The sequence below is a fragment of the Ictidomys tridecemlineatus genome, chromosome 7 (genome assembly GCF_052094955.1).
Source record: "Ictidomys tridecemlineatus isolate mIctTri1 chromosome 7, mIctTri1.hap1, whole genome shotgun sequence".
Taxonomy (NCBI): Eukaryota; Metazoa; Chordata; class Mammalia; order Rodentia; family Sciuridae; genus Ictidomys; species Ictidomys tridecemlineatus.
In genome coordinates, this window is record NC_135483.1 from 15,054,187 (window position 1) to 15,079,631 (window position 25,445).

Sequence of the window (25,445 nt, forward strand, 5' to 3'; positions counted from 1 at the left end):
ACTAAAAATGCTGTTTTGAGGTTGATATCAGGATCTGCAACAGGGCTGAGGGAATCTTGCTGGCTCTCCACTGGTGACTGCATCTACTCCAGGGCTGTCTCTGATGACAGATGAGTGGGTTTGACTTCTCTATATAATCTCACCATTGCCAGCTCAGAGTCTTCTACCAAGTTCCAACCCCACATTTCCTATACCTCCTGGACATTTCCAAATGGTTGTATTCCTGATACCTCAAACTTAGCATGACGAAAATACTCTCTTGTAATCACTTCTAAACATGTTCCTCTAACCACCATCCGTGTGGTTACCCAGATTAGAGATGAAAGCATGCTCTTACACACACCATGATCCTTGCCTCCATCTGTGAGCTCATTCTTTATGATGTAATTTACTGCAAAAGCACCCTTAGTTTCTCACATTCATTCTCTTTAATCTTTTGGGGTAACTTCCTCTAGCTTGGCTTATCTTACTCCCTGAAAGCTCTGCAGTCCCCCACGCCTACAGAGTAATAAGACCGGCGCAGTTGCAGACGGTGTAGGCAGTTAAAGCTGGAGGTTGGTGGCAGCAGGATAATGTTTACTGAGTCTCATCTCACCATCTCCCAAGTCCCTTAACTACTTTCCCTGTATCTTATTCAATTTCCAAATATGCCAATGAGACAGTTACAACTATAATCAACAATTTAGAGATGAGGGAACTAATGAAATCATGAAAGTGGCTAGAAGATTCTCCTTCACCATTCTCTGGAATTCTCATTTCTCAAGGACCAGTAAAAAATACCTTCTTTGTAAATCTGTAGGGTTCTTCCACTTAGACTCAGTTGTTATTATTAGACTATGAGAATTTGTAGAGTGTCAGACACTCAAAAAAATATGACAGAAAAAACTTTTCTAAATGATGTTACTCAAGTGCTTGTAAATGTCATGTGCAATAAATAAATAAAAAAATAAAGGCAAAGGACGCTAGAAAGTCAAAGTATGTACCTAAGAGGATCCATCTAATTGCAGTGGTGTCTCTGCGATGCACCTGAGGCTAGTGGTGAGAAATGTGCCGTGCCAGACCTTGCCCTTTCCAAGCCTGACCCTAGAGAATATCATCAACTGTAAGAAGGAAGAGGTATCAGATCAAATTAACCAGGAGAATCTATTCTTAGCTATTATGTTGACATTTTTTGCTTGCTGGAGAAGGAACACAGAAAAAAAGTTAGAAGGAGATGGAGACTTGGAAGTCTAGAAACAAAGAAAACTATACTCAGAAAAGAAAGTGACAGGTTCACTAGGGAAATATGACATTTCAACCATAAGGAGGAAATGAAAACAGTTATAAATGCACTAACAGTCTATGTTTTGCGACCATAAGGATACAAAACTATTATTCTAGAATAGATATTGTAAATTACTTGATTAAATGACCATCAGGATAGTTCCAGTCTCCAATGCCCTATCACTAAGTCCACACCCGGGTGAAGAGTCCTGGGGAATTCCAAGTTGTGGTTTGGACCAGCAGATTTCTGGGTGGTGGAGCAGCAGACCACACTTCAAAGCAACTGTTATCAGACGCCTAGTGAGAGCTGCTCACACCTGCCACTGCAGCCCCTGCACAAGTCAGTGATAAGAGCACCAAACAGAGTCAAAGTCAAAGCCAGCAGGTCTCACTAAGACTCCCTTACAGGAATAGGCTGTGGCCCCCAGGTTGTGGGGGTGGGGGGATGGGGAGAAAAGGGATGTTTCCACAAAACTTCCAGTTTAAAAAAAAAAAAGAAATCTCATTGGTTAGTTATCCATGAATTTACTGAAATCTTTTGGGAAGTTATTTAAGACCATAAGATATGAATTCTTAGAATGTTGACATATATTTTTTAGAACAAATTATCTATACTACAGGAAAAAAAAAAAGTACCATTCCTTCCTATTTGTGCAAGTGTCCATGCCAAGAGAGAACTCTGTGTCATGGTTCTCCTTTATTCTCCTCAGGCTACTTTTTTTTAACAGTGCAAATTCATGAGAACCCTGTTATCCAATGATTAAAATTTGATCTGACTCTTTTTCTTGGGTTTTGGGGTGTGGCTGAAGTACCATACCATGGCTTCTTCCTGAGCTGATTACTAATCTTCCCCCTGGGTTGTCCTTCCAGAAAGCTAGCTTCCATGTTTACAGTACTGAGGAGGTGAAGTGATGCAGGAGATGGGCGAGGAGCTCTTCCCCAGCAGGACACACTGCCCCTGACGGACACCCCACACCGCCCCTGACGGATGACCACTAGGGAAGCCTCCACTTCCTCTCCCACATCCACTCACCAGGCCTTTTTCTTCCGTTTGTGCTTGGACTCAATCATGCGGACAATGGCTTCCTCTTCGTAGGTGTGGCCACACACTTTATTTTTCACTGGCTTCTTCATTTCCAACTGTAATCAAGGAGACATTAGGCTTTCAGGAATGATAGTGATCAACTGCCAGTGGCTTTTTTCCCTAGTCCCAGGGTGTGTATGTTTCAACTTCCCATTCTCATGGCTTTAGATGATTATTAGGCTTTAGATAAGGAAATGCAAGGAGACAGTGACACTAATGTCACTGAACCCTAGGGCCATGACTTCATTCCCAGATCCTTAAGGGCACAATTAACAGGAAACTCTTCCTAGCCCCAAATCTCTTTAGCCCCCAAATCACTTTTCTCTTCCCTTCTCCTCCCCAACTCCAAATGTGATATCAAATCAGAGAGCAAACAGGAAGCTTTCAGGCTCTGTGAAGTTAAGTGCTCTTTCTTTCAGGGGAGGAAGGAGGAAGCCTACCTGTGTAATGGGGCAGATGAAGTTGGTCTGACTCTGGGTCACAATCATATCTTCATCAACTCCTTCTGTTCCCTCGACCTCTCTGTCTGCTTGTAGACCATCTAGAGGAAGAAGGGGAGTCGATGAGCCTCCTTGGCCCAGTTTCATGCCAGAGAGAGAGGAAGGAAGGCAAGAGTGAAGGCCAGTAGTCTCTAGGGTCCTATCTGGAATTAGTCCAACAGTACAGGCCCTTGGATGCATGTGACTCTGCTCTAAAGAGAACCCTGCAGGGGACCTGATTCTGTCCAATTTTGATATGGAAACTGAGGCTCAGAGCAATAAAAAAGCATTTTCAAAGTTCAGAGAATTATTTGTAAGTACACACTGCCTGGGAATCAGGAAGGTCTGACCTCAGAGTCAGAGGACCGGCTTATCTGTCCCACATCTAGCTGAGAGAGACCCTGGGCAAGCAAAGCAGCCTGGATTAAAGCTTGTAGTTTTGGTTCAAAGATGAGAAGAGGTAAAGCATATGGCTCTCAACTCAAGGAAATAATCAATAAATGGCACTGACTGATGGTGCTGAGGTTCTTAAACTTTGGGGTTGTAGGTTTAAATCCTTTTGTACTTTTCAATGTTATTGAGGACCTTAAAGAACTCTTTTCATGTGCATTATATTTATTAATATCTATCACATTAGATATTGAGACTGAAGAATTTAAAAAGAAATTATTACTTCATTTAAGAACAATAGTAACAAACCCATTACTTGGTAACATAGCTACCAATAAAACAATTAAAAGTATTATACTGCAACTGTTGGAAGATCTGATATGGTGGACTCCTGGATGGGCTCTTGGAATCCCAGGTCCCTGGAGCACACCTGAGACGGCTGAGCAATGAGTGGCAGGGCTGACTTTGAACATGGCACTATCTGCTTCTGAAATCCTTGCTCATTACATCATACTTGTCCCTTGCTGAGGAAAAAATAGATGACAGATGACTTCTGGAGAGTAGAATGAGATTGAACATAAAGCTCTTCCTTCAGAAGAAGGGATACAGGTTGAGTGTTCCTAATCTAAAACCCAAATGCTCCAAAATCCACAATTTTTTAAACACATGACACCACAAATGGAAAATTCTACTGTGACACTTCATCGCATGTGTAGAATTATTTAAAATATTGTATAAAATTACTTTCAGGTTATGTGTATAAGGTGTATATGGAACATAAATCCCCAAGTTATCTCATTAGATATATGCAAATATTTCAAAATTGAAAAAAAAAATCTCAAATCCAAAACACTCCTGGTCCCAAGAATTTGGAATAAGGGACGCTCAACCTATACTTGACATTTGTTGATGGTGTATTCTTTCTTCCTTCTTTCTTTCTCCATTTTCCTCCCTTACTTATTTTCCTCTTCCTTTCCTTTTAATATCAACATAAAATAATCAGACATAAAAATGGCTTCCCTGTTAATATGTGGAAGGGACATTCTTGTCACTGGTTCAGATGGTTTGTAAACCTTTCAGCTCCACTGAATTGGCTTTAGGTCCCCAACTAGGAGTGTCTCTCTGGAAAGATACTACTGGGGGCAGGACAAGGACCTTGGTGCTCTTGGTATAGGCCATCCAGTGAACTGGTGACTGGAAGCCAAGGATCCTGCTTCCAATTCCCCTGCCTTTTGTAGGGGTTTCTCCTGTTAGTAGACTATTGCTATTTGAATGTCAGCTTGAATGTCCCCCAAAATGGCTTTTGAAGGAGAACACCTTCCCAAGCAGAGCATTTTTAACCACGGGGCATTACTGTGTGATGCCTGGGGCCTTCTACCTGGCGCCTTCTAAAAATGCCTAGGACCTTGGAATCCATTTTTGGTTTGAGCATCCTTCAACCAGAAATCTGAAGTGTGAATTTTTTGAGAATGAAAATAATGCCCCCATCTCCAAATTTTGGATTTTGAAGCATCTGGGATTTGGGGTTTTTTTGGATTAGAGATGTGCTCAACAGGAGAGTCTACACAAATATTACAAAATCAGAAATCTAAATCTAGTTCCAGGCATTTCAGATAAGGGATACTCAATCCTTTAGTCAAAATAGAATAGCTATACAATTAAAATTAGTGTTAAAAATCTACTAAATGTAATGTTAACTTCAATAATTATTGATTTGGTTAAAAATATTCATTTGGAAGCAGTGTGTAGACTGGATTCAATTTTTAACTTAGAAAAAATTCCCAACTATGCTGAGATAATTGCTGAAAACTAATAATTATATATTAAATTGTTGTTTTTTCTTTTTATGGTAATGGGGACTGAATCCAGGGTTACTCTACCACTGAGCCTTATCTACAGTCTTTTTTAATTTTTAAGACAGGGTCTTGTTAAGTTGCCCAGGCTGGCCTTGAATTTGCCTTAACATCCTAAGTAGCTAGGATTATAGGTATGTGCCTCCGTGCCTGGTTAAATCTCAGTTATTTGTAGCCAATCTATTTTAAACAAAACCTGTAGAAATATTTTCAAAAAGTTGTCAGACAAAAATTATATATTTTAAACAGAAGGTGCCATATTCTAGCATATTTGCTGCCATGTGAGGTAGAGTCTCTGAAAATATTGCTCACTCCCACGCAGGGTCTCATGCTTTCCCAGACCCATCCACAGTGCAAAAGTAACAGTTTGAAAGAGTCTTTTTATCAACCCAATGGCTCAGGGAAGTTGGACAGGTAAGGAGAAAATAGGCTAGGAGCTATTCTGTCTCTTGGATTCACTTTTCAGAGCCTTCTCCTATGGGTTGCTACCTCCCATTTCTGATTTTATGCTTGATAGTCAAAATAAAAGTAGCTCTTTGTCAATTTCTTACAGGGTGAACTGATGGCAGATTTCTGACTATAAATGGTATACTGTGGAATTCACCGGAAAATCTGTTAGATGTATAATAGAGTGCAGCTGATGTGAAAGACAGAGGGTTTGTTGGTTATTTTCTATTTTTAAATTTCAAAAGGTAGAGGAAGCGAGAAAGCTGAACTCAAATGTAATGCCAACCACCAGGGAAGGCTGAGTGGGGAACTTCAAAACTGTAGGTGGCTTCCAGCATCAGAGACCATGAAAGAAAAAGGTAACGGAAGTGAGACGGGGCAGATTGCCAACAGTGAGTAATGGCCACAGACTGAGAGCCTAAAAAGAGAAGGATTTTCAATAGCTAAACTTCTGGAAAGGACAGCATTTCCTCACCCCTAATTTATAGAAAGTGATATTAACGTTAGGATTCTACAATGTGCTAACAAAAGGTCACATCTCACAATAGGTATCACTGACAAAACTCTGTGATAAGCATGGTAAAAGGAAGACAGGAGAGAAAAACAGAAACCATCTACTACAACCACAGAAGTTTTAAAACCTAGGTTATCTATCCTAGGTCTCTCATTTAATTTAGGAAATTCAGATCCAAAGAAACTGCAGGTCTTGTCTGAAGTCATGCAAGGTATTTAGTAAGTCAGGGTGCTGTTCAGTGTTCCTGGACTGGTCCATTTGAAAACTAAAATCAGTGCACTGGTTCTGGGAGTAGCTCCTGCACCAAATTATTATTTCATTAATAAAAATAATAACTCAAGTTTACTGAAGATCACAGAGCAGCTACTGTGCTAAGCTCTGCATACAGAATATTTAATTTCATTTTCACAACATACCCATAAATAATGACTCTTCTGTTATTCCTATTGTGTTGACAAAGAAACTTAAGCCTCATGATATTTTTAAGGCAAATGTAGAAAACAATAAAGAAATAATTGGATTAAATTAGTTCAATGTTTATTAACGAGATCATAAAAATTTTTATTATAAATAATAGTCATATTATTTTCTACAGTTGGCCCTCCATATCCCAGGGTTCTGCATCCATGGATTTAACCAACTAAAGATCCAAAATATTCAGAAAAAACTGTGTCTGTACTGAACATGTACAGATGTTTTCCTTGTTATTGTTCCTTAACATAAGTATTTACACAATATCTACATTATATTAGGTATTTAAATAATCTGGAGATGATTTAAAAATCTATGGGAGGTAGGCTATATGCAAATACTATACCATTTTATATAAAAACTGCTGATTTTGGTACCCACGGGGGTCCTGGAACCAATTCCCCAGGGATACTGACTGACAACCATGTACATATATATATATATATATACACACACACACGAACAAGATACACTGTTAGAAGCGTATGCCAGCTGTCAACTCCTGAAAGACAGGTCACAGGCCCACAACTTAAAGCCAGATGCTTGGGCCCAGGGTCCAAGTGCCACTATGAGGAGGAGTCTGGACAAAACAAACATTTATAGTACTCCTGGGAGGGCAGCAGGGTAGGGGTTAGGTAACTTAAACATGACTTTTTCTTGATGTCATAAAATGAACACTAGAAGGAAGATGTCACGGAAATGCTTGAAGTAGTATCTTTTTCCCAAAAGTCAACAACACGGCCCGGTGCAGCATAGGTGGCGGTGGCAGTGAGGGCACTTACTGGACCCCAAGACGTGGATTAGTGGTCAGTCAGTTATGCTGCTAGTGACTTAGCTGCTGAAAGCCAAAGCTTTCATTCCCTTTCATTGCCCACATCTAACCCTTGGCGAGTTCCTCCAACTCCAGTTCTAAACCATATTTCTATCTGACCAGTCCCCTTCACTCGCCGCGCTCAAGTCACTCTGGCTTCTGTTTCTGGAACAGGTCAAGCCTCTTCCTGTGTTTGGCTCTTTACACTAATCTGCCCGGAATGTTCATTTTCCTGCTCTTGCTCTTCCTACTCCTTCTTTTTTTTTTTCCTCTTTAAAATGTCAGTTTAAATGTCACCTCTTTCGAGAGGCCTTGTCTGATGTCCAAGGCTAAAGAAGCACCCAGACTTTCCCTCCCGCTCTGTGGTGGCTCTCTGCAGAGCACTATTGCAAGTGCTACTTTCTTGTTTGCCTGCCTTCCTCCCCCCTGCTCTGCTCCCTTGTCTCTTCCAGGAAACCAGTGCCTTCGAGGTCTTGCTCACTCATGTTTCCTAGAGTCTAAAATAGTTCCTGGCAGATAGAACTAGGTGTTCAATAAACATTTGATTAGTAAAGAACTTCATCCAACAAGGCAGGAGAGGGCCTATTTTTAACAAGGTTCTACACAGCATATTTAACCGACATGGCAACACTAACACACATACACACTCTCACACAATGATTTTATAAGTTATAGTCAAATAACAGAGCATTTCACTGTAGTTTGGGGTGCAACCTTGGACCCTGAATTACATGTCCAAGGCAGGAAGTAAATATAAGTTTTACAATTACAGTAGGCTGTGTGGTAATTACAAAGGAGAATCCAGACATGGTCTTGTGGTCAGAAAATACATTTGGTTCTGGCCACACACAGCCCTAGCATTAGTCACTTGTCTGTCTTCAGGCATCCCAAGTTTGGCTACCAGTTAGAAGGTTTTATGCCAGCTGGGAATAAAAATTGATTGCTCTGTGCTTTTTCAATTAAGCTTGAATATTTTTCTAAAAGCACTTTTCTTTTGAAAAGCACTAGCATATGAAGAAAGTACTATACAAACATTTGTTGCTTACTTAAAATGCTTATTAGACTGCCCAGATTATTTTACTTGCACTATTTTGGAACAACATATCCGGAAAGAATGAGTTGGTACACAGAAGGTTTGAGGCCACCCGAATATGCATAGTACATTGATTCCAATAAGTTTTTAGTTCTAGTGAGTAAGTATGTGTCTGAGCCAACTCCTGGCTCATTTCTCTTACCCAGCAGCTTATAGCAAGGCTACCAGCACCCCCACCATGGACTCCCCTTAGAGCTCAAGTGGAAGGATGGCAATGGGTTCAGCCCCTTTGGTTGGAATGAAGATTGTGTGTGTGTGTGTGTGTGTGTGTGTGTGTTGCACTGAAGGCCACACTGTGGTACTCCTGGGTGTCTAGCTCTCAATCTTCATTTCTTCCCGGGAAATGAGAAGATTGGTGGCCTCTTCTGAGTGCCAGTTGCTTGCTTGGGTCAAGTTATCACTTCCCTTCTGGAGGGAACTGAATACTAGTTCCCAATACTTCCTGGCACCAACTAAGACTGCTTGTGAGAACAGCTTTTGCAGAATTAAGATGCAGATCACATTCAGAAAGGGCTTGCACCATCAAAGATTTCCTAAATGGTTACAACCCTCACATGTTGGCAAAATCCAACCAACTAACATTGAACAAAAGTGTTTACTATAGCAGGCCAGTGGGAAAGCACTTACCTGATATGTGTGTATTGGGGGTTTGGTTCTGTCCCCAGCTTCCCAACCCCCCGACACACACAAATTCAGTTATCAGAGGCTCAGTTCGTACAATGAATCAGAAAAGTGGCCAGAACATAAAAATCCAATGAAGGTTATTTACTGCATACATATATTCGCTTAATTAATGTTACAGACTTCTGTAATTATAAATTGTTGCTGCTGTTAAATTTTTACCTCTAATATATGCTAGGTATTGTATTTGTTATTGGCAAACATACAAAGCTAAGGGAGCTAAGTCCCATAGGACAGGATACAGAACATATTCCAAGCAAAGTGGTCTTGTGAGGGCTGCGCATACATATGACATGGTGGAAAGAAGGTCCCAATAAAACCGTCAGTCCTCTAGAAAGCTGCTGTCTTACCTAGGTGCAGAAGGAGAACCCTTTGACCTGGATTTTCTGATACAACTCTGCTCCCTTCTTAAATGTGAGCCCTTCCTTCAGTCCCAGCTCAGGTCAACACTCTGATCAATGCTCCTCCTCCTCCTCCTCTTCCCTCAGCAACTTTACTCTCACCTTGGATGCTATGTACTTGGAAAAGGTACTTTTGTCCAACCCAACCCAACCCACTTTCCACAGCCCATCTCCTTCCTAGACCACGCTCTTTAAGCTCAAACTTCCCCATTACTCAATTGTCTCACTGAATGAAACTTCCTTTTCAGATGCACTGAAGGCTCCTTGCAGATAAGCCTCACGTGTTCCCTCACTGAGCACTTGCTCTGTGCCAAGCATTGCACCAAATGCCAGAGGACTAAGATTGAGCCTGGCCAGAGAGACAAACACATCCTGTGCAAAGAGTGACACAGAACTTAAGTGTTTTGTGCAATGTGTAAACGTATCCCTGGGGGTGAGGCAATGAGTGCAGGAGGACGATGATGAGCCAGGCTATCCTAGGAGGTGTGACGAGAAGAGGCAAGGATGTCTCCGCAGTGAGAATTACGGTACTTAAGATCACAGAATTGGAAACAGCCTGCTTGGACTCATCCTTCAACTTTATGAACTAGGTGCTCTTAGGTAAGGTATCCCACCTTTCTTTGCCTCAATCTTCTCAGCTGTAAAATGGAGGCAATAATGAGGCTCCATGTTGCTGTATGAGAATTAAACAAGTAAATATATGAAAAGTTCTTAGAATGATGGTTGGCAAATAGCCACCAACCTCAGTGCGATCATTATGATGACTAACACTATCCCTTGAATTCCCACAGGGCTAACATACAGCGGACACCTGCAACATAGTGAATAAAAGTGATGTGCTAAAGAATCAGCCGAAGAGAAACCAATGGGCTGACCTGGGCTGCGACTCTTCATGGGATGAGCCCTCCATGCCCCAGGTGACAGGAAGGCCTAAATTAGCCCAGGCATGGCCACCTGACATTGCACTAGCAGCGTCTTCATTGTGCTGGTTTTTCTTCCCTAGCGTTTTCAAAACACTCTTCTGAAGATCTTGATAGGAAACTGAAGTAAACTGTAGAGTTTCAGATTATTTCCTGGAAACGAGCTGACCTTTCAATAAGATGTGCCCTAATAAACGATCTTGCCCTCGTTAGCCAATCCACTATGGTTTTAGACATATCCTTTGTCCTCAGCTGATATCACGTATTAATTTGTCTCCACCTTTCAAAATATGAGTTTTTTAAAAATAACCAAAACCTAGTGCATTCAGTGAGACTTCAACTCATTAAGCTGAATTCTGGTCATACAATTTCCATTTCAAGCCAACGAATACTTAAAATATCCTCAAACTCAGTACTGAAAAGAGAAGGTTTAATAGCTATTTTCCAGGAGGTCACTAAGTAAAAGCAGGACATTTATACACATATTCTATTTCTTTCTTTTTTTAAAAAAATTAACCTTTATTTATTATAATATTACTACTACTACTACTTAATTTTTTAAATGTGGTGCTGAGGATCAAATCCAGTTCCTCAAGTACTAGGCAACTGCTCTATCACTGAGCTACACAGCCCCAGCCCAACATCCTATTTCTTGTTCTGGGCAATTAACTAGAAAAAACACATCACAGGAAAAGTTTGATTAGCCATTAAGACGGGCTACAACTTCAATTATGTAGATTTACAGTAACGTTAGAAATAAGCCAAGATTGAAGGTAAGACATCTCCTTTGGGCTCATCTTCTTATCTTTTCTTATTTATTTATTTATGGTGGTACAGATTGAATGTAGGGCCTTGTGCATGCAAGGCAAACACTCTACCAAGGAGCCATATCCCCAGCCCATCTTTTCTTATTTTAGAGAGCTGGAAATACTGCCTGTCCAGGTTCCCAGGACCATATATGCAACTCCTCCTATCCTCTGTCTGCTCTGTCTCTAAACTACCTTGACTCTGTGTCCTCCTCTTCAGCCTCAAGGCTGCTATCCTAACTTGAGCCTCCAGAATTTCCTGCTTGGATTATTGTACAAAGTTCTTTATTTGGCTCTGTCTCCCCAATCTATTTCTTTCAACTCCAGCTAGTCATCTTTCTAAAACCATGTTCTCTGGTATGACAATATGAATCTTCATTAGTGGCCCAGGAAATCCCCATTTCCTATGGCTATCCATCTCAATCCCATGCCCTCTACCTATCCCGAACTCATTACACTTCACCCACGTTGGCCACACTATTCTGTACCTGTTCTCCTTCCCCTAGTGACCCCTGGCCACCCTGCAAGACTCAGTTCAAGTATTCCCTCTATGAAGCACCAAAATAGAGGTGCCTCTTCCTTCAGCCTCCAGAGGACCTTCTGTACATGTTATAATCACTTTGCTTCTCTACCTTCCCGAGATTGTGGGTTCCTTAAGGGAGGTAACTCTGCTCATTCATCTTCATGTTTTCCAAGAAGAAGGCCTAGTGCAGGAACTCAATTAATGTCCAGAGAATAGCTGTTGAAACCATAGGATGCAGTGGACACTACTATCTACAGACTGATTACAATGAGATGTGGACGATGAACAAGACTGTTTCAAAGGCAAATACTTTAGAAGGAGACGGCCTAGTTCTTGATTTAATAACTAATTTTCCAGACAAAGAGCCATATGATGCTCTACAGGCCATGCCACAGTAATTCTCTATTCTTCTTCTGGACAAAAGTAAATTGCCCAAAAACAGGGTAACAGAGGTCATATTCAAGAAATAAACAACTCCGCATTATATCTTTAGATAATATCCGATTCTACTCCCTTGCTGCAAAACCATCTATACTTACAGGAATGTATAATGATTGATTTTCAAAAATGCATAAATTGTTTTAACTTTGTTGACTTTACTAACGTATGGCAGAGTATAACTGTAGTGGTATTCAATTATGGCAGTTTTTTAATAATAAACACTGGATACTAATCATTGGAGAAAACTAGATATCTGACAGACCTTCCTTCAGTCTCCAGAAGACCTTCTGTATATCTTATAATCATCATTTTGCTTCTCTACCTTCCCCAGATTGTGGGTTTGAATTTGAGAGAAGAACAGTATCATCACTTCCAAAATTTGTTATTAGGAACAGTCTTTAACATGGGGAAATAATTAAAACATGAAGTGAAAAGATGAGATTAAAACTATATATGTAATATGATTAATCTTAAACATGGTTTACAGGAAAAAGACTAACAAAAAATAAGACAAAATGTTGCAGTCTATTATGTCCAAGTGACATGAGAACTGGCAGGAGAGGAATCAGGGATAATTTCTGAAAGTTTTGGAGTTTTGAATGGATGGATATTTTTATTCCATTTGTCAAACTGAAACAAATGATGAAATCAAGTCCAGAGATGATAATGTTTAAAAAAGAAACTTTAAGATTTATAATTGCTCAACTTTAAAACTGCAACATTTTACTTTTGGGTAAGACAGGAACAATGGCACTATTTCAATTCCTGATACTCTCTAGATATATTATCCTAAATTATTATCCTAATTTCAAATTTCTCTGATTTCCTAAAGGGTAATACGTATTTTAATTTTTATAATTATCTTCTGTCTCTTCTAATTTTGGAGCTCTAGACAGAGCAATGTATAGAAAGTGAGACAAATAACAGAATAAAGCTAGCCCTACTATCACCATTTGTTCAGTAAATCTTAAAATAAATGACGAATTTTAATCCTCAAAGGATAAAAGGTAAAGAGCCACTGAAGGTGTTTATTTTGGGAAAAAGTGCAGTGAAGGAGGAAGTCACAAAGCTGGTGGAAGAATCAGTCACATTTGTCGCATCCACTGCTGTCCCGAGACTGTCATAATATTGGTTGCAGTGGCACATGCCTGTAATCCCAGCTATTTTAGAAGCTGAGGCAGGAGGATTGCAAGTTTGAGGCCAACTTGAGCAACTTAGTGAGACCCTCTCTCAATAAAATAAAATACAATAAAATAAAATGGGCCGGGATGTAGCTCAGTGGAAGAGCACCCGAAGTTCTCTCTCTAGTACCAAAACAAACAAAAAATACAAAACAAAAACCAGACAGACTCTCATGACTCCTAAACTCCAGGTTTAATCAGGTATGTTAAATATGTTACTCTGTAGGGTTTACTTAGCATACTAATTACAAAATGCCATGGATTTTTAGTATTAATTAAACATGCTTATTTTTCCTTTTTGTATATATTTGATAAAGAATATCAAGACTAATTTTTTGATAAACTAGTTTAAGTTTATTTTTATGGTGGCACTTTTTAAAAAAAAAAAAAAAAACAGGAGGACAATTCCCAAAGTATATTCAATATGGAAGAAATTAAAAAAGGTCAAAGCTTGAGGGTCCAAATCTAGTGAGGCTTAACAATCCTGTCAACACAATGTCAATGAAGCCACCCAAAATGTAGCTCAGCTCTACAGCGTGGCCAAGTGCTCAGAGCCAATCAGGGCAGGGCTTCCCAAACTAATGGATCCACAGACGCTTGGGGCTGCGCACACATCTGTTTCTAGTTCAGAGTTGTCTGAAGTTAGCCTAACAGAAAACATACCCCAAAGAGAAAAAATCCTGCTGACTGGAAGGCAGAAATAAATGACAGACAAAGAGGGAGGGAGGAGCTAAAGAATGAGAGCCCAAGAACAGGCCCCTCAATGCAATGCCCTGGAATTAGCATCTTCTCTCAGCCGCCCTGGCTCCCTCTCTCTCTGAAAACCTCCCTATCCCCATGAAAAGAAAGACACATGACTTTAAAATCAGGATCAGCTTAGGACACAGTGCCTGTGAATGTGTACAATAGATCTGAGTCACTTGTTCATTTTGTAAACATGAAGAAATCACACTCCTGAAACTTCCTCCTTCATGACACATTCACAGCTTTACAATATGCTTAGCATGGAACATTTATTCTTTTCCTTACCCACACCCAAAGATGTCAAGAGGAACAGATTTTCTTGCTCACTGAAAGCTCATACATTCTAGGCATGTGATAGTTATGGGTGGCAAGGACAGGGAGCTGAAGCAGAATTTGCAGGGCCTGTGCCCTCTATGAGCAGAGGCTGTGCCAAATGGAAATCAGGGAGCCTCTACCAAGGCCTCTGTCTTCCTCTGGGAAAACTTGCCACTCAGGAGTCCTCAGGGGTCCTCCTCCTCTCTACACTGGGGCACTTAATAATCCTTTGAAATGATCTGTTTATGCTGCTGTTTCCCCACCAATTAGTAAGCTTCTCAAGGCTCTGTTCCATCTTTAGATAACCTCTGTGTGGCACGGGAAAGAGACTCAGTGTCAGCATATGGCCTCTGATCTTAAGGGAACCCTGGTGGCTTCAAGCTGGTTCTGTTCACTCTCTAGCTCTTCTGTATAACACAGGGCCCCACAATTCCTACAGGCATGAACTTCAGAAGGGTGGGTTGACTGCAGGCCTAGGAACCATTGGCTTTACCATAAACTTAAGGCATAAGTGTCAACATTTCTGTAGGCTATCACTTTTTCTTCTCTACTGCATTGCATACTGTGGTGGTCAAATAAATGTTTTATTTTTATTGGAGGAAAAAGACTAATAAATGGATGAAGACAGTATTTAACGATGTCAGAACACTGGAAACAGTTCCCAAGGGGACCAGCAGGAGACTGGCTGATCTTGCTTGTCATTTTCAAAGCCTCAGGGGGTCTGAGTCCTAGCTCTCAGCGCCAATGTGCCCACCGTCCCCAGCCTTAGAACAGCAAATAAGTTAAATAACCTATAGTTAAGTGGGGACAAAACAAATGAAACAAGGAGAGAGAAAACCCAAATAAGTACTTTCCTGAGCACATTAAGAGTGTAATGTTGGGTACAGGCATCATTCACGGCTTCAGGTGTGGCACTAACCTGGATCTTGCAGTTAGCAGGGGCTGGCACCAAACCCACAAGCATGGCAGAAAGTCAGCTACATTACAGCCCTCCAACTCCTCTGATAACAATTCTCTTCCCTAGGTAAAGATTCTCTTAAGACAAAAGAAAAAACTATGGAGAAGCAGTTGGTTGAGATGGTCGGAGAAGCCTCTCTCTCATGCTGACATCCCCAAGTATAAGCCTAGAGAGGGAAAAGGTGAGCAGGGCTTCGGAAGCGAATAGGAGGCACACTAAAGATAAATGAAGGAAGCAGGGCATGGTGGCGCATGCCTGTCATCCTAACCACCTGGGAGGCTGAGGCAGGAGGATGGCAGCTTTAAGGCCAGCCTGGGTAACTCAGTGAGACCCTGTTATAAAATAAAGAATAAAAAGGGTTTGGGATGCCCTTCGGTGGTAGACTGCCCCTAGGTTCAATCTCCAGTGCCTAAATAAATGAATGAATGGTGAACACCAAGGGGGCAGAGGAAAGATGAGGGGATATAATCAGACTGTAATTACAAGGTCAAAATTAGGAGCAATGGAATGAATTTAAGAAAAGGAAAATTTTAATTGTTGGGAAGAACGTGGCAAGGGAGAGATGAGTTTCTCACGCTCCACACACAGACTGAGGGCCATTCATCTGAACAAAGCTGGTTCAAAATGAGCTGGCAATTATTTAAAGAGAATTAATTTTTGTTACCAAAAGTAGACTAGGTTACTTGATGACACATAGAGGCCCCTTGTATCTAATTTTATCATCCTATTCTTATTCTAAATTAAATAGTAAAAAAGCTAATGATAAAAAAGTCTATGACTATTTCATTCCAAAAATATGACTCAACTTCTAAGGAGATCAAAATGGCAAAGCAAGTACAAATAAAAAGAATAAAATACAGTGAAACATGCTTCCATTCACATCAGATTTATAAACAAAGAGAGGAATATGAAAAAAGGATTTGTTTCTCTTATTTTTTAGAATGAATACACTTTACTTTTCAGAATTAATAATATAAAGACGGCAATGAAACTTATTAAGCATTATCAGGAAATGGCAAAGAGCACTAGTTTTCAAATTCCAGTCTAGTTTGAAGCTTGTTTGTCTGGATAATGAAAACTTGTGGACCTAAATGTGGTCAAGTTTCATGTCGTATTAAAAGATGTTGAAGGCTTTTGTTTCCTAGGATCAGGAGTAAAATGTAAAGAAAATGTACTTTCTCTTCCTCACTTAGAGCCCAAGGTCTGACCCATGCAGCTTTCCTTAGTGGATGCCTACGGGCCACCTCTATCATCCAGACACAGAAGATGATGCTGAAGCAGATATGCTAACTCGTGTCCTAGCACAGTGTGGCGAACACTGAGGGTAAGCTCAAGGGGTCACGGGAGGCCAGTCCAGGCCACAAGCAAGACCTTAAAAAAAAAAAAAAAAAAAGATGGCAGGAGGAACATTGGCAATCCTGGAGAAAACGGAGGTAAGATGAGCACAGGCAAAAATGTGAAAATGGCTGCCATTCCCACATGCTCAGAGGAAGACTTAAGAGTTGCTGCTCCAATAATATGCTCCAGGGCCCCATGACATCCCCCAATAGTCCCTGAGCAATGGAAGCATGTGAAAGAAAGTTTTAGGCTATTACTTGATAGTTTTCAAGGATGATGAAATGACAACAGGTAAGCTGCACAGGAGCCTGCCCGCTCGTCCCCTCTTCCTTCCTCCACCCTGATAGGTCTGCATCCACCCAGGTAAATAAGAGAGAGTGCTCCATCAAAAGGACTCACTGCTCAGTGCTGGAACAGCAAGTGTCACGACACATGGCATCCTTTTTATGGGCACAGACACCCAAGTTGAAAGGCCATTCCGGCAGCACAGGGAGCTAAGGAGCCAGGTGCATTGAGAGCACGGGACACAAGACTGACCCAATGACACCAGACCCTGCTGACAGTGACTCTTCCATAGTGGCCGGGCATCAGAGTGCCTTCTGAAATATCTCCTCTTTGCATCTGAATTATAAACATAGAAGATTTTTGACAAGATTCCTCTGGACTAGTCATATCTTGTGATGAATACTCTGTGCTCTCCCCAGCCTGACTGCTCATCCTTGACCTTCATGTCAATTATAAATCTAGTGCTAGAGCTATAATTAGGTTTTCAGGGAATCCTTTAAAAACCTTTGTTCTGAATTCAGATGCTAAGATGACTGAAGCAACAGAATGGGTTGAGTCAATGCTTATCAAAACCCTTTTCCATAAACCCTTATTTTCATCATACTTACTATATTTATTGCTCCTGTAATAAATTTCATTTAAAATCCCAGTACTGACAACAGGCTCAACACTTTGAAAGGATAGACAGCCTGCAGGCAGATTCCAAAGTAGAGTAGAGTTTACTCCGTTCAGGGTTTTATAAGGCAGGCTTTCATCTTGTACAATATTAACTATATAATTGCTAACCTGATTTTTCCTTTTCCGTATTGTTCTGACAAAATGTTCACTTGCCATTGCTAATGGAATTCCGAAGTGGATCATCATTGGTATTTTACTCTGCTTGAAATTTGGAAGCAACAGATGTTTGCACACTGCTGTTTGAATAAACATAATTCGTAAGTGCAAAAGGTACACAGTTTTTCAAAAAAAAAAAAGTGAGAAGAAAATTCTAGCTAAGGGGATTTTGAGAAATCTTGCTGGAAGAAACTTTTGTGTTCTGTTGATCTGACCAAATGGGAAATAATCTCAAGAGCTTTTATATAAAAGGAAGTCCCCAAACCCCAACATCTAGGATAAAAAAACACTCTGTTTTCACATCAGCTGATGGCCAACCAGAAGAAAATTGTGCTTTGGAAGAAAGCACCAGAATGACTGAAAGTTCCCTGCTCTCCACCAATCAGTTCTGTGACCCCGGTGATCATGCTGCATATGCCATCTCCCTTGACTCTATTTTTTCTCCAATCTGAAAATTAAGGGTTCAGAGAAGGGAGGTGGTGGGCTGTGTAGTCTCAAAAATGCATGTCAGCCTAAATCCTTAACAATTATCAGACTATCTTAAAAACATTTTTATGAATATTTGGTCAACTCAAACACCTCTGTACTTTGATGTCAAGGCAAACTTGTTGGTTTCAAGAGTCAATGTATTTGTAAGCCAAACTTGCACAACATCTTAATTTATGTTACAGAAATAAATGGCCATTAGTAACCTGGCAAATAAAATTTGGATTTCAAGTGATGAAAACATGTTTCACTATGACCAATATTAAGTAAATTGAGCAACAGAAGTGGTTACCCAAGTATAGCAGGTAGGTGCAATGTGGTTATTACAACCATTTTGAAAATTGTATTCAGGAAACCTTATAATCACTGCATTATTTACAAGAGTCAGTGGACTACAAAAAAGAATTATGTTCAGACCTGTCACATTACTTAGAGGGGGAGTAAGGTGGCAAGTCAGCAACAAGAACAGAAATTAAGTCAGTGGCTGGAATGTGTTTTCCCAGGGAGAGGAAACAGACTTCTTACTGTGCCATGGATGCTCACCTATGTTTAAAGCCAAACATTTGCCCATTCTTCTTATCATACCTCACAATTGCAAAATCCTCATATAGGTGTTAATTATTTTTTCAAAGGTTTCTACCAGTTAGTTGCAATTCATATAAGCCTGTAATTTCACCCAGAGTAAGTAGCCCATGTCACTGAAAAGGGCAAGAAGGTTGAACACAGAGATATTATATGGGGCTATTACCAAACACAGATGGCCAAATCACAATGCTAGTTGGGGAAGAGGATTCCCACAGTTCCCATATGACTAACAGTTAATCTTCTACGTACCAGGCAGTGAAATGCCACACACGGCAAGTGAAACTGTGAACCCAACCACGTGAATTTCCTTGTGGCCAACTTCTCGCATTTCAACTCTGCAGCAGTTTCACTCATTAAGGCCACCAAGATGTTCAACAGTTCCCTGAATCGCTTAGGTCCTCAGATCCTTTCATAGCTCTGACTCTGCACATAACCAATCTCCCTCCCTCTCCTCCAACTCCTAGTTGAGGTGGGGTGGTGGGAGCCAGGGCTTCAGAGTCAGGCCTAGAGGTACACCCTACCTCCCCTGGCAACCTGAGGTCAGGCAAATGACCACCTCTCAGAGCTGGGTCCCCCATAGGACTGTTATAAGTATCAAGTATTGGAGTTTCTAATTTAATGTGCTCAGCATATAATACAGTGCTCAGCAGGTCTTTCCTTTCCCCTTTCCTTAGACTCTAGTTCACTAGATGTGTTAGCTTTTGCCTTCTGATTCAATGCTCTGTCTTTTCTATCTTCTTCAAAATCTTATCAGTGACTCATTCCTACAAGGAGCAGGGTCCCGTCCTGTCTAACTTTCCCTGTCCTTCCCCCTGTATTGCAAGGCACTGTGTGATAACACAGGGCCTCCCCTGGTTCAAACTTTTCCTAGTTCTTATCTGTTTACCTCCTTGTTATGGAGTGTCTTAGTACAACGCCAGGTGCACAAAGGTCCATGAGAGCCGTCTTGAGGTCAGTGCCACTATATCATCTGTTCAGATGACACACCACCTACCTACCCACTTTGAACTTTTCCCTTTGGTCGAGCAGTACCTAGTTCTCAATCTCAACCCTCTACATCATCAGTAACTCTTGTTATAAATGACATCTGCTTCTCTTTCTCTCTCTTCTGGGAGCCTTCCTCTTTTCTATCTCACTGGGTCACGTCACCACGTCAATGATCTACCAAATAAGCCACCTCTGATCATTTTCCACTTGCTCTTTCTTAAGCATAATTCAGATTACTGCAAGAGCTTGTGTTATTCTCTCCTTCTTTCTGAGGAATATTCCTCCCACCTCACCATTTTATTCCTTTCTTTGTTAGTAGACAAAAGCAGAAATTTCCAGCCACCTTCTGATGGGCTGTCCAAAACCTTCCTCCCCATATTCCTTGAGAGGCCCGAGGGAGGAGCCAGCATGGGCATAAGTCCTACCTCCCTTGGACTTTTGGTCTGGAGCAGGCTATCCAATCACCCTGAGTGGCCATGTCACCTGTAAAAGGGAAAACACCTGCCTGTCGGTAGGGATGCCCTGAGGAGACATTTCATATAAAATGCTAAGACACGTGGCTTGGCAAACAACAGCTCTTCAGAAATGATGGCAGTGATCTGAACCCTCCAGAGGAGCTACCCACCACCCGGTCACCCTGTCAGGCTCCATCACAGTCTTGTTCCTGGTAGTAATTTGGAAGGTTTGGCCTCCTTCTCAGAGTACTGTCATGATCTCCCTCTGTGGCAGAAGACACACTTATCTTCTGCTTCAAAGCTTCTTTCTTGGTTGTTTCAAAATATTTCATCATCTTTTTTGGACCAGTGCTTTTCAAACAGACCCCCTGCCCATCATTCCCTGGGCTACATCCTGAGTCCTACAGGTCTTTTCTCAAGATTTTCTTAAAATGCCAACTCCTAACTAGCATCTTTTCTGATTAAATATGATGGATATCCTCAAGAAAAATAATTATGCTCCAGGACATGCAGGTGGAAAGATCTCTGTCTGGTAGGGTCATATGAACTGCTCCCAGCTTGCTGTGTGCCCTTACTAAGTCAGGAGGGCAGTCTAAATGTCCCCAAGCTCCTTTTAGACTGAAGACCAGGTTCTCTGCCTTCAAAATACATGGATCCCTTGCCCTCTCCTGCCCACTGGTGCTGCTTTTGGCTGTGGAAGAACTTTCCTTTGCCTCAGCACTGTTTTCGAGGGCAGAGACCATCATCTGGGTAAGTCACTAAGCACAGCCTGCAGCAGAGGTACAGACAGCACTAGCATGCATTCAGAAGACAATGATCAAAGTGCCTCCAGTGAGGCAGACAGCTGCCACTCCATGACTCAGAGCTCTCTGCAAATGGCTTAATTTAGCACCCTTTCAGTTGTCTAAAGAACAGAATCGAGTAAAGGACAAAGTGAACCAAACACCCTTTAGTTTAACTTCACAATGGCCCTTTAAGGTCAGAAGGTGTTATCTCTGCAATTCAGATGAGAAAGCACAGCTGACAGTCATATTCACAGGGGACTTGGGGGGGGGGCACTCCCAGCAGGCCTCTGCCACTCACCAGCCTGCAAATGATCTGGGAAGGCAGCACTGCCCTTCTCAGGCCTTATTTTCCTCTCCTGGAAAATGGCCTTAGCAGTGGTTCCCAAATCTGGCAGGGTGTCAACCACAGGAGAACTGTATTATAAATAAATCTCTATTCTCAGGTCCACTCTTGGAGATTCTGACTCTGTAGGTCTGGAGTGGAGCCCAGGACACTTTATTTTCTCTATGTTCCCCCGATTCAGAAACAAGCGCCACTGGCAGCAATAAATATCTGACACTGAATTCATAGTTCAGTGTCCCATTCAGACAACTCTCTCTTCTAAGTTCCAAAACTGATTAGATCATCTAAGCACTCCCCACTTAGAGAACCCAAACTGAACAATTTCCAAGTGCACTGCATGGTTGCTTACCACATTCATGAGAACCCAATGAGTTCTGAAATCAAAATTGGTTTATAAGACCAAATAGCTTCCCACAGGGTCTACCGAAGAGGTAGTCTCATTTTCACAGAAGTCCAAGTTCAAGTACAGAAACTCCTTCCTTAGCCAAACCAAAATGGAACACCAAGGGACAGGAAAAAGGAGCAGATCTGCTAGAGCAGCATGTGGAGAGCATTCTGCTAGAAAGAACACCCACAGTCCATCTGGATTTGCTTGCCAAGAGCATAAACATTCAGTGTCAGTCTTACAAAGGGGAGATCCAACCCCCAAACTGTTGTGTACTGTGAGAGTTGTGACTTACGGAAGGCTCACTGTGGGCAGCCTCTTGCTAAGGAGATTATGCACACCATCCCATTTCACAGATACAACTTTCATGGAAATAATCTTATTTACATTTTCTTGAAAACTGAAGTTCACAGGGCTAGTCAAAACCATGCATATTTGACTCCGTAAATCATGCAATACCAGTAGCATGGCCTTGAACCCTAATGTAACTTAGGTCAAAATTTTTAGAATATCTAACAGCAAATAGGAAGGCTCAGCAAACCTGCCAACTTTCTAACCATCTATGAATTGGAGACAAAAGTATGCTTTTTACAGAATTCTAAAGTTTTTGTACAAATGGGAAGAGAAACATAACACATAGATCCCGGCTCCCATTCTTGATGCTATTTGCTTGTGTACATGCCCTTGAAAGGCCAGTTTTCATATCTGACTCTGGGTTCTATATCAGCAGAGTGTGGGGTGACAGCAGCCATTTACATGGCATGGGTGTTATGAGAATTAAATAGATTAAGTCCACAAAGCAGCTTTGATCTTAGAGAAAAGTGCCATGTAAGTGAAATAGAGAGCTACTATTTGTCCTTGAGAAGGCTGCAGCTGACCAAAGCTTATAAGAAGCACCTTGGGGACCATGTTTCCCCCAGGGTTCTCTAAACTCTCCAAATCCCACCCCAGCAAATACATTTGCACAGCAGGAAATGGAATGCTATGCATTTTAAACTCTTTACTATTGATTGGAATCTGAAATGAGGTAAGCTTGTGTTAAATTCCTGGGAAAGGGATTTGGGTTCTGAGCCAGTGAAGGGAACTCCTAGCAACATGGCCTGATGTTAAAAGCAGCCCCTCAAATTGTGCTTACTACTTCTAAAGCATTAAAAGAACAGTGGAATCAAAACCTGCTATATTTTGTTAAAAATACAGAAAATAGATTTTAAACTTCAGGGGGTGGGGGAGGAAACACAGTTTTCACATTCCCCATGCTGAGTTTTTCCAATTCTGTTTGAGGTTGTTCTTTCCCAATACACAGGACTTGACATTTACACAGTGTTCTACAATCTTTCTACTATCTACAGTTCACAGCACCCTGTGAGGGCGGCCTAGGTTCTGATAACTACTTCACAGGTGAGGAAGCAGTCACAGGAGTCCAATGACTCGTCATAGTTAGGAGAACCCTTTCTTCCTTAATGTAAGGCATTTGATTGCCTCTTTCAGAGTGTGTGTGCACAAACATAAAAGCCCATTGCGTAAAGGGAACAAGACTGGGTTTCTCTCTTAGTAGACTCAACACGACATTAAAATTGAAAGAAGCTGCGGCCATCCAGGCCAAGCCCTGTGCTAGAGCTAAGCCTAGAGGAGCAAGTGCTCAAGGCCAGATGCATGGTGCGGCATTGGCATTCCCATCTGATCGGTGTCCCCTACATTAACTGCCTCTTCTTCTGAGATGTGCTAGGTCTAGATGCTGTTTTCTGTAGCATCTAGTATACACTCAAGGGTACTGAAATGCCAGATTGTCCTTAGATGCTGGACTTACTCTGGATCCTCCAGGTGAGTGCGTCACCGGGGCGTGCTTTATCCCAGCCTTTAGGGTGGAGTGCTGTTCCTCCCTTGGGCTGAGACCGTCAAAAGGGCAGTGGAGTAAATTTCCACACTTCTTCACGGTGCCTCCAAACACTAGTTCTGTTTTCCTCTAGCCAGACAGCAGCTTCATTTCCCTGCCCCTGAAAGTCATGTGCCCCAATCACTACCACCACCCCTTCCCTCCCATTCCTAGGTTGGCCTCCCTCTCGCCTTTGGCTCTAACTCCCAACCTCAGTTCTAGGTGACAGTTCTTATGGAGTGGCTGGGTGAGAAGTAAGGAAAACAACAACAACCACTCATATGTGGGTAGCGCACTAGCCCCCAACACCCATCATCTCACTGTTGGCCATGCCAGGCCCTGAGCTAACTGAACACTGAATTCACTCACTGAATTCACAAGGTGTCTCACAACATCTTTGTGAGGCAGGTTACCATATTAGCCTCATTTTACAGGTGAAGGAAGTAAGGCAGAGAGAGATAAATTTGCCCAATGTCACATAGCAGGGTAATAAAGGGCCTCCAGATTCTTATGGCTGGTCCAGCATAATATTGGATGGGTGTGTTGCTGGGGAATAAGATGAGCTGGCAGGCAACAAGGCTGTGTGTAACCAAAGGCAGATGTGGATTCCAACTGGAAATGGACAGAAACATGCGACCCCAAATGTACACAAAACACATTATTTGTTTAAAAGGAAATCTGGGAAACTAAAAAAAGGAAACAGGATATCAAAAAAATGACAGGCCTGAGGTTTTCTGGAAGCTTCAAAGGTAGAGCCAAACTCTCAGGTAAGGGCTCCTGCGTGGGAACTGCAAAGTAGCACCTGGTTTTTAGATGCTTCTGAGAACATCCTACCCACAGCCTTGCAGGACAACCTGTTAAAAAAGGATGCACATCTACTGTGGACTGAGGTCAGGCTGGCCTTGGGCAATCCCTGGTGGGGATTTTGCCAGCTGTGAGCAACATGATTCGGGTGGGGTCTTTTGGGTGGAAACTAATAAAATGGCTGTCTTCGTCTGGACAGCACCCCTCACATTTCTACGGACTGTAGACTATTTGAGGGGACAGCTGTGATGTGGGCAGGACAGATGACACTGAGTTGGAGCCTCAGTGAAGCAGTGACTAGATGTTTCCTCCTCTATGAGAGCTGGGACCAGATGACTGCAGATATTATTTCCAGCTGTAAAGTTTTAAGAGATGATCTCTCTCCTGACACTAAAAAGAGCAAGAGCGAGCCAGGGAATGGAAACCCAGCTGACCAGAATTAGTGGAAAGGCTGATAGAGTCTGATGAAACACTGATGATTAATAGCCAATCACTGACCAGAAAGGCAACACTAAGCACCGAGATGTTGTGCACTGGCCTGTGAATCATGTGGGGATCCTCAGGACCTTGTTTTGAAAACCCTGAGAGCCACGCATCTCCCACCTCTGGCAAGGCAGCCAAGCCTCAAACCAGCAGGGCCTGAATCCAGATGTGTACCCATGACTGATTGCACCCACAGTCTCTGGGTGCCTGGCACTGAACCAGTCCAGGGACATGGCGGTACACATCCAGAGCACTCCACCCAAGTTCCTGCACATTTACTTTACTCCCTTTTCACTAGAATCTGGTGAGACAAGCATGAACACCAATCCTCAGCTGAGCATACAGTTATCACCCTTGGCCTCACCCTACTTTGCCCTGCCGGCATGAGTTATAACTTAGGAATCTCTTCTGGAGATGAGGCAGCCTG

At 41.9% G+C, this 25,445-nt stretch overlaps 1 protein-coding gene across 5 annotated transcripts in view; it reads right to left on the minus strand.

Moving 5' to 3' along the window:
• Nsmce2 (NSE2 SUMO ligase component of SMC5/6 complex) overlaps positions 1 to 25,445 on the minus strand; it is a 221,664-nt gene that overhangs the window by 6,259 nt on the left and 189,960 nt on the right. For 4 of the 5 annotated variants that reach the window (XM_021724265.3, XM_040293672.2, XM_021724263.3 and 1 more), the window contains 2 exons: positions 2,788 to 2,888; positions 2,297 to 2,403 (listed from right to left, as the gene is read on the minus strand). In XM_021724265.3, the coding sequence (XP_021579940.1) occupies positions 2,297 to 2,403; positions 2,788 to 2,888 (208 nt within the window). Of the gene's footprint in view, positions 1 to 2,296; positions 2,404 to 2,787; positions 2,889 to 25,445 lie in introns of those variants that run through there. The other variant, XR_005737713.2, reaches the window with a different exon arrangement.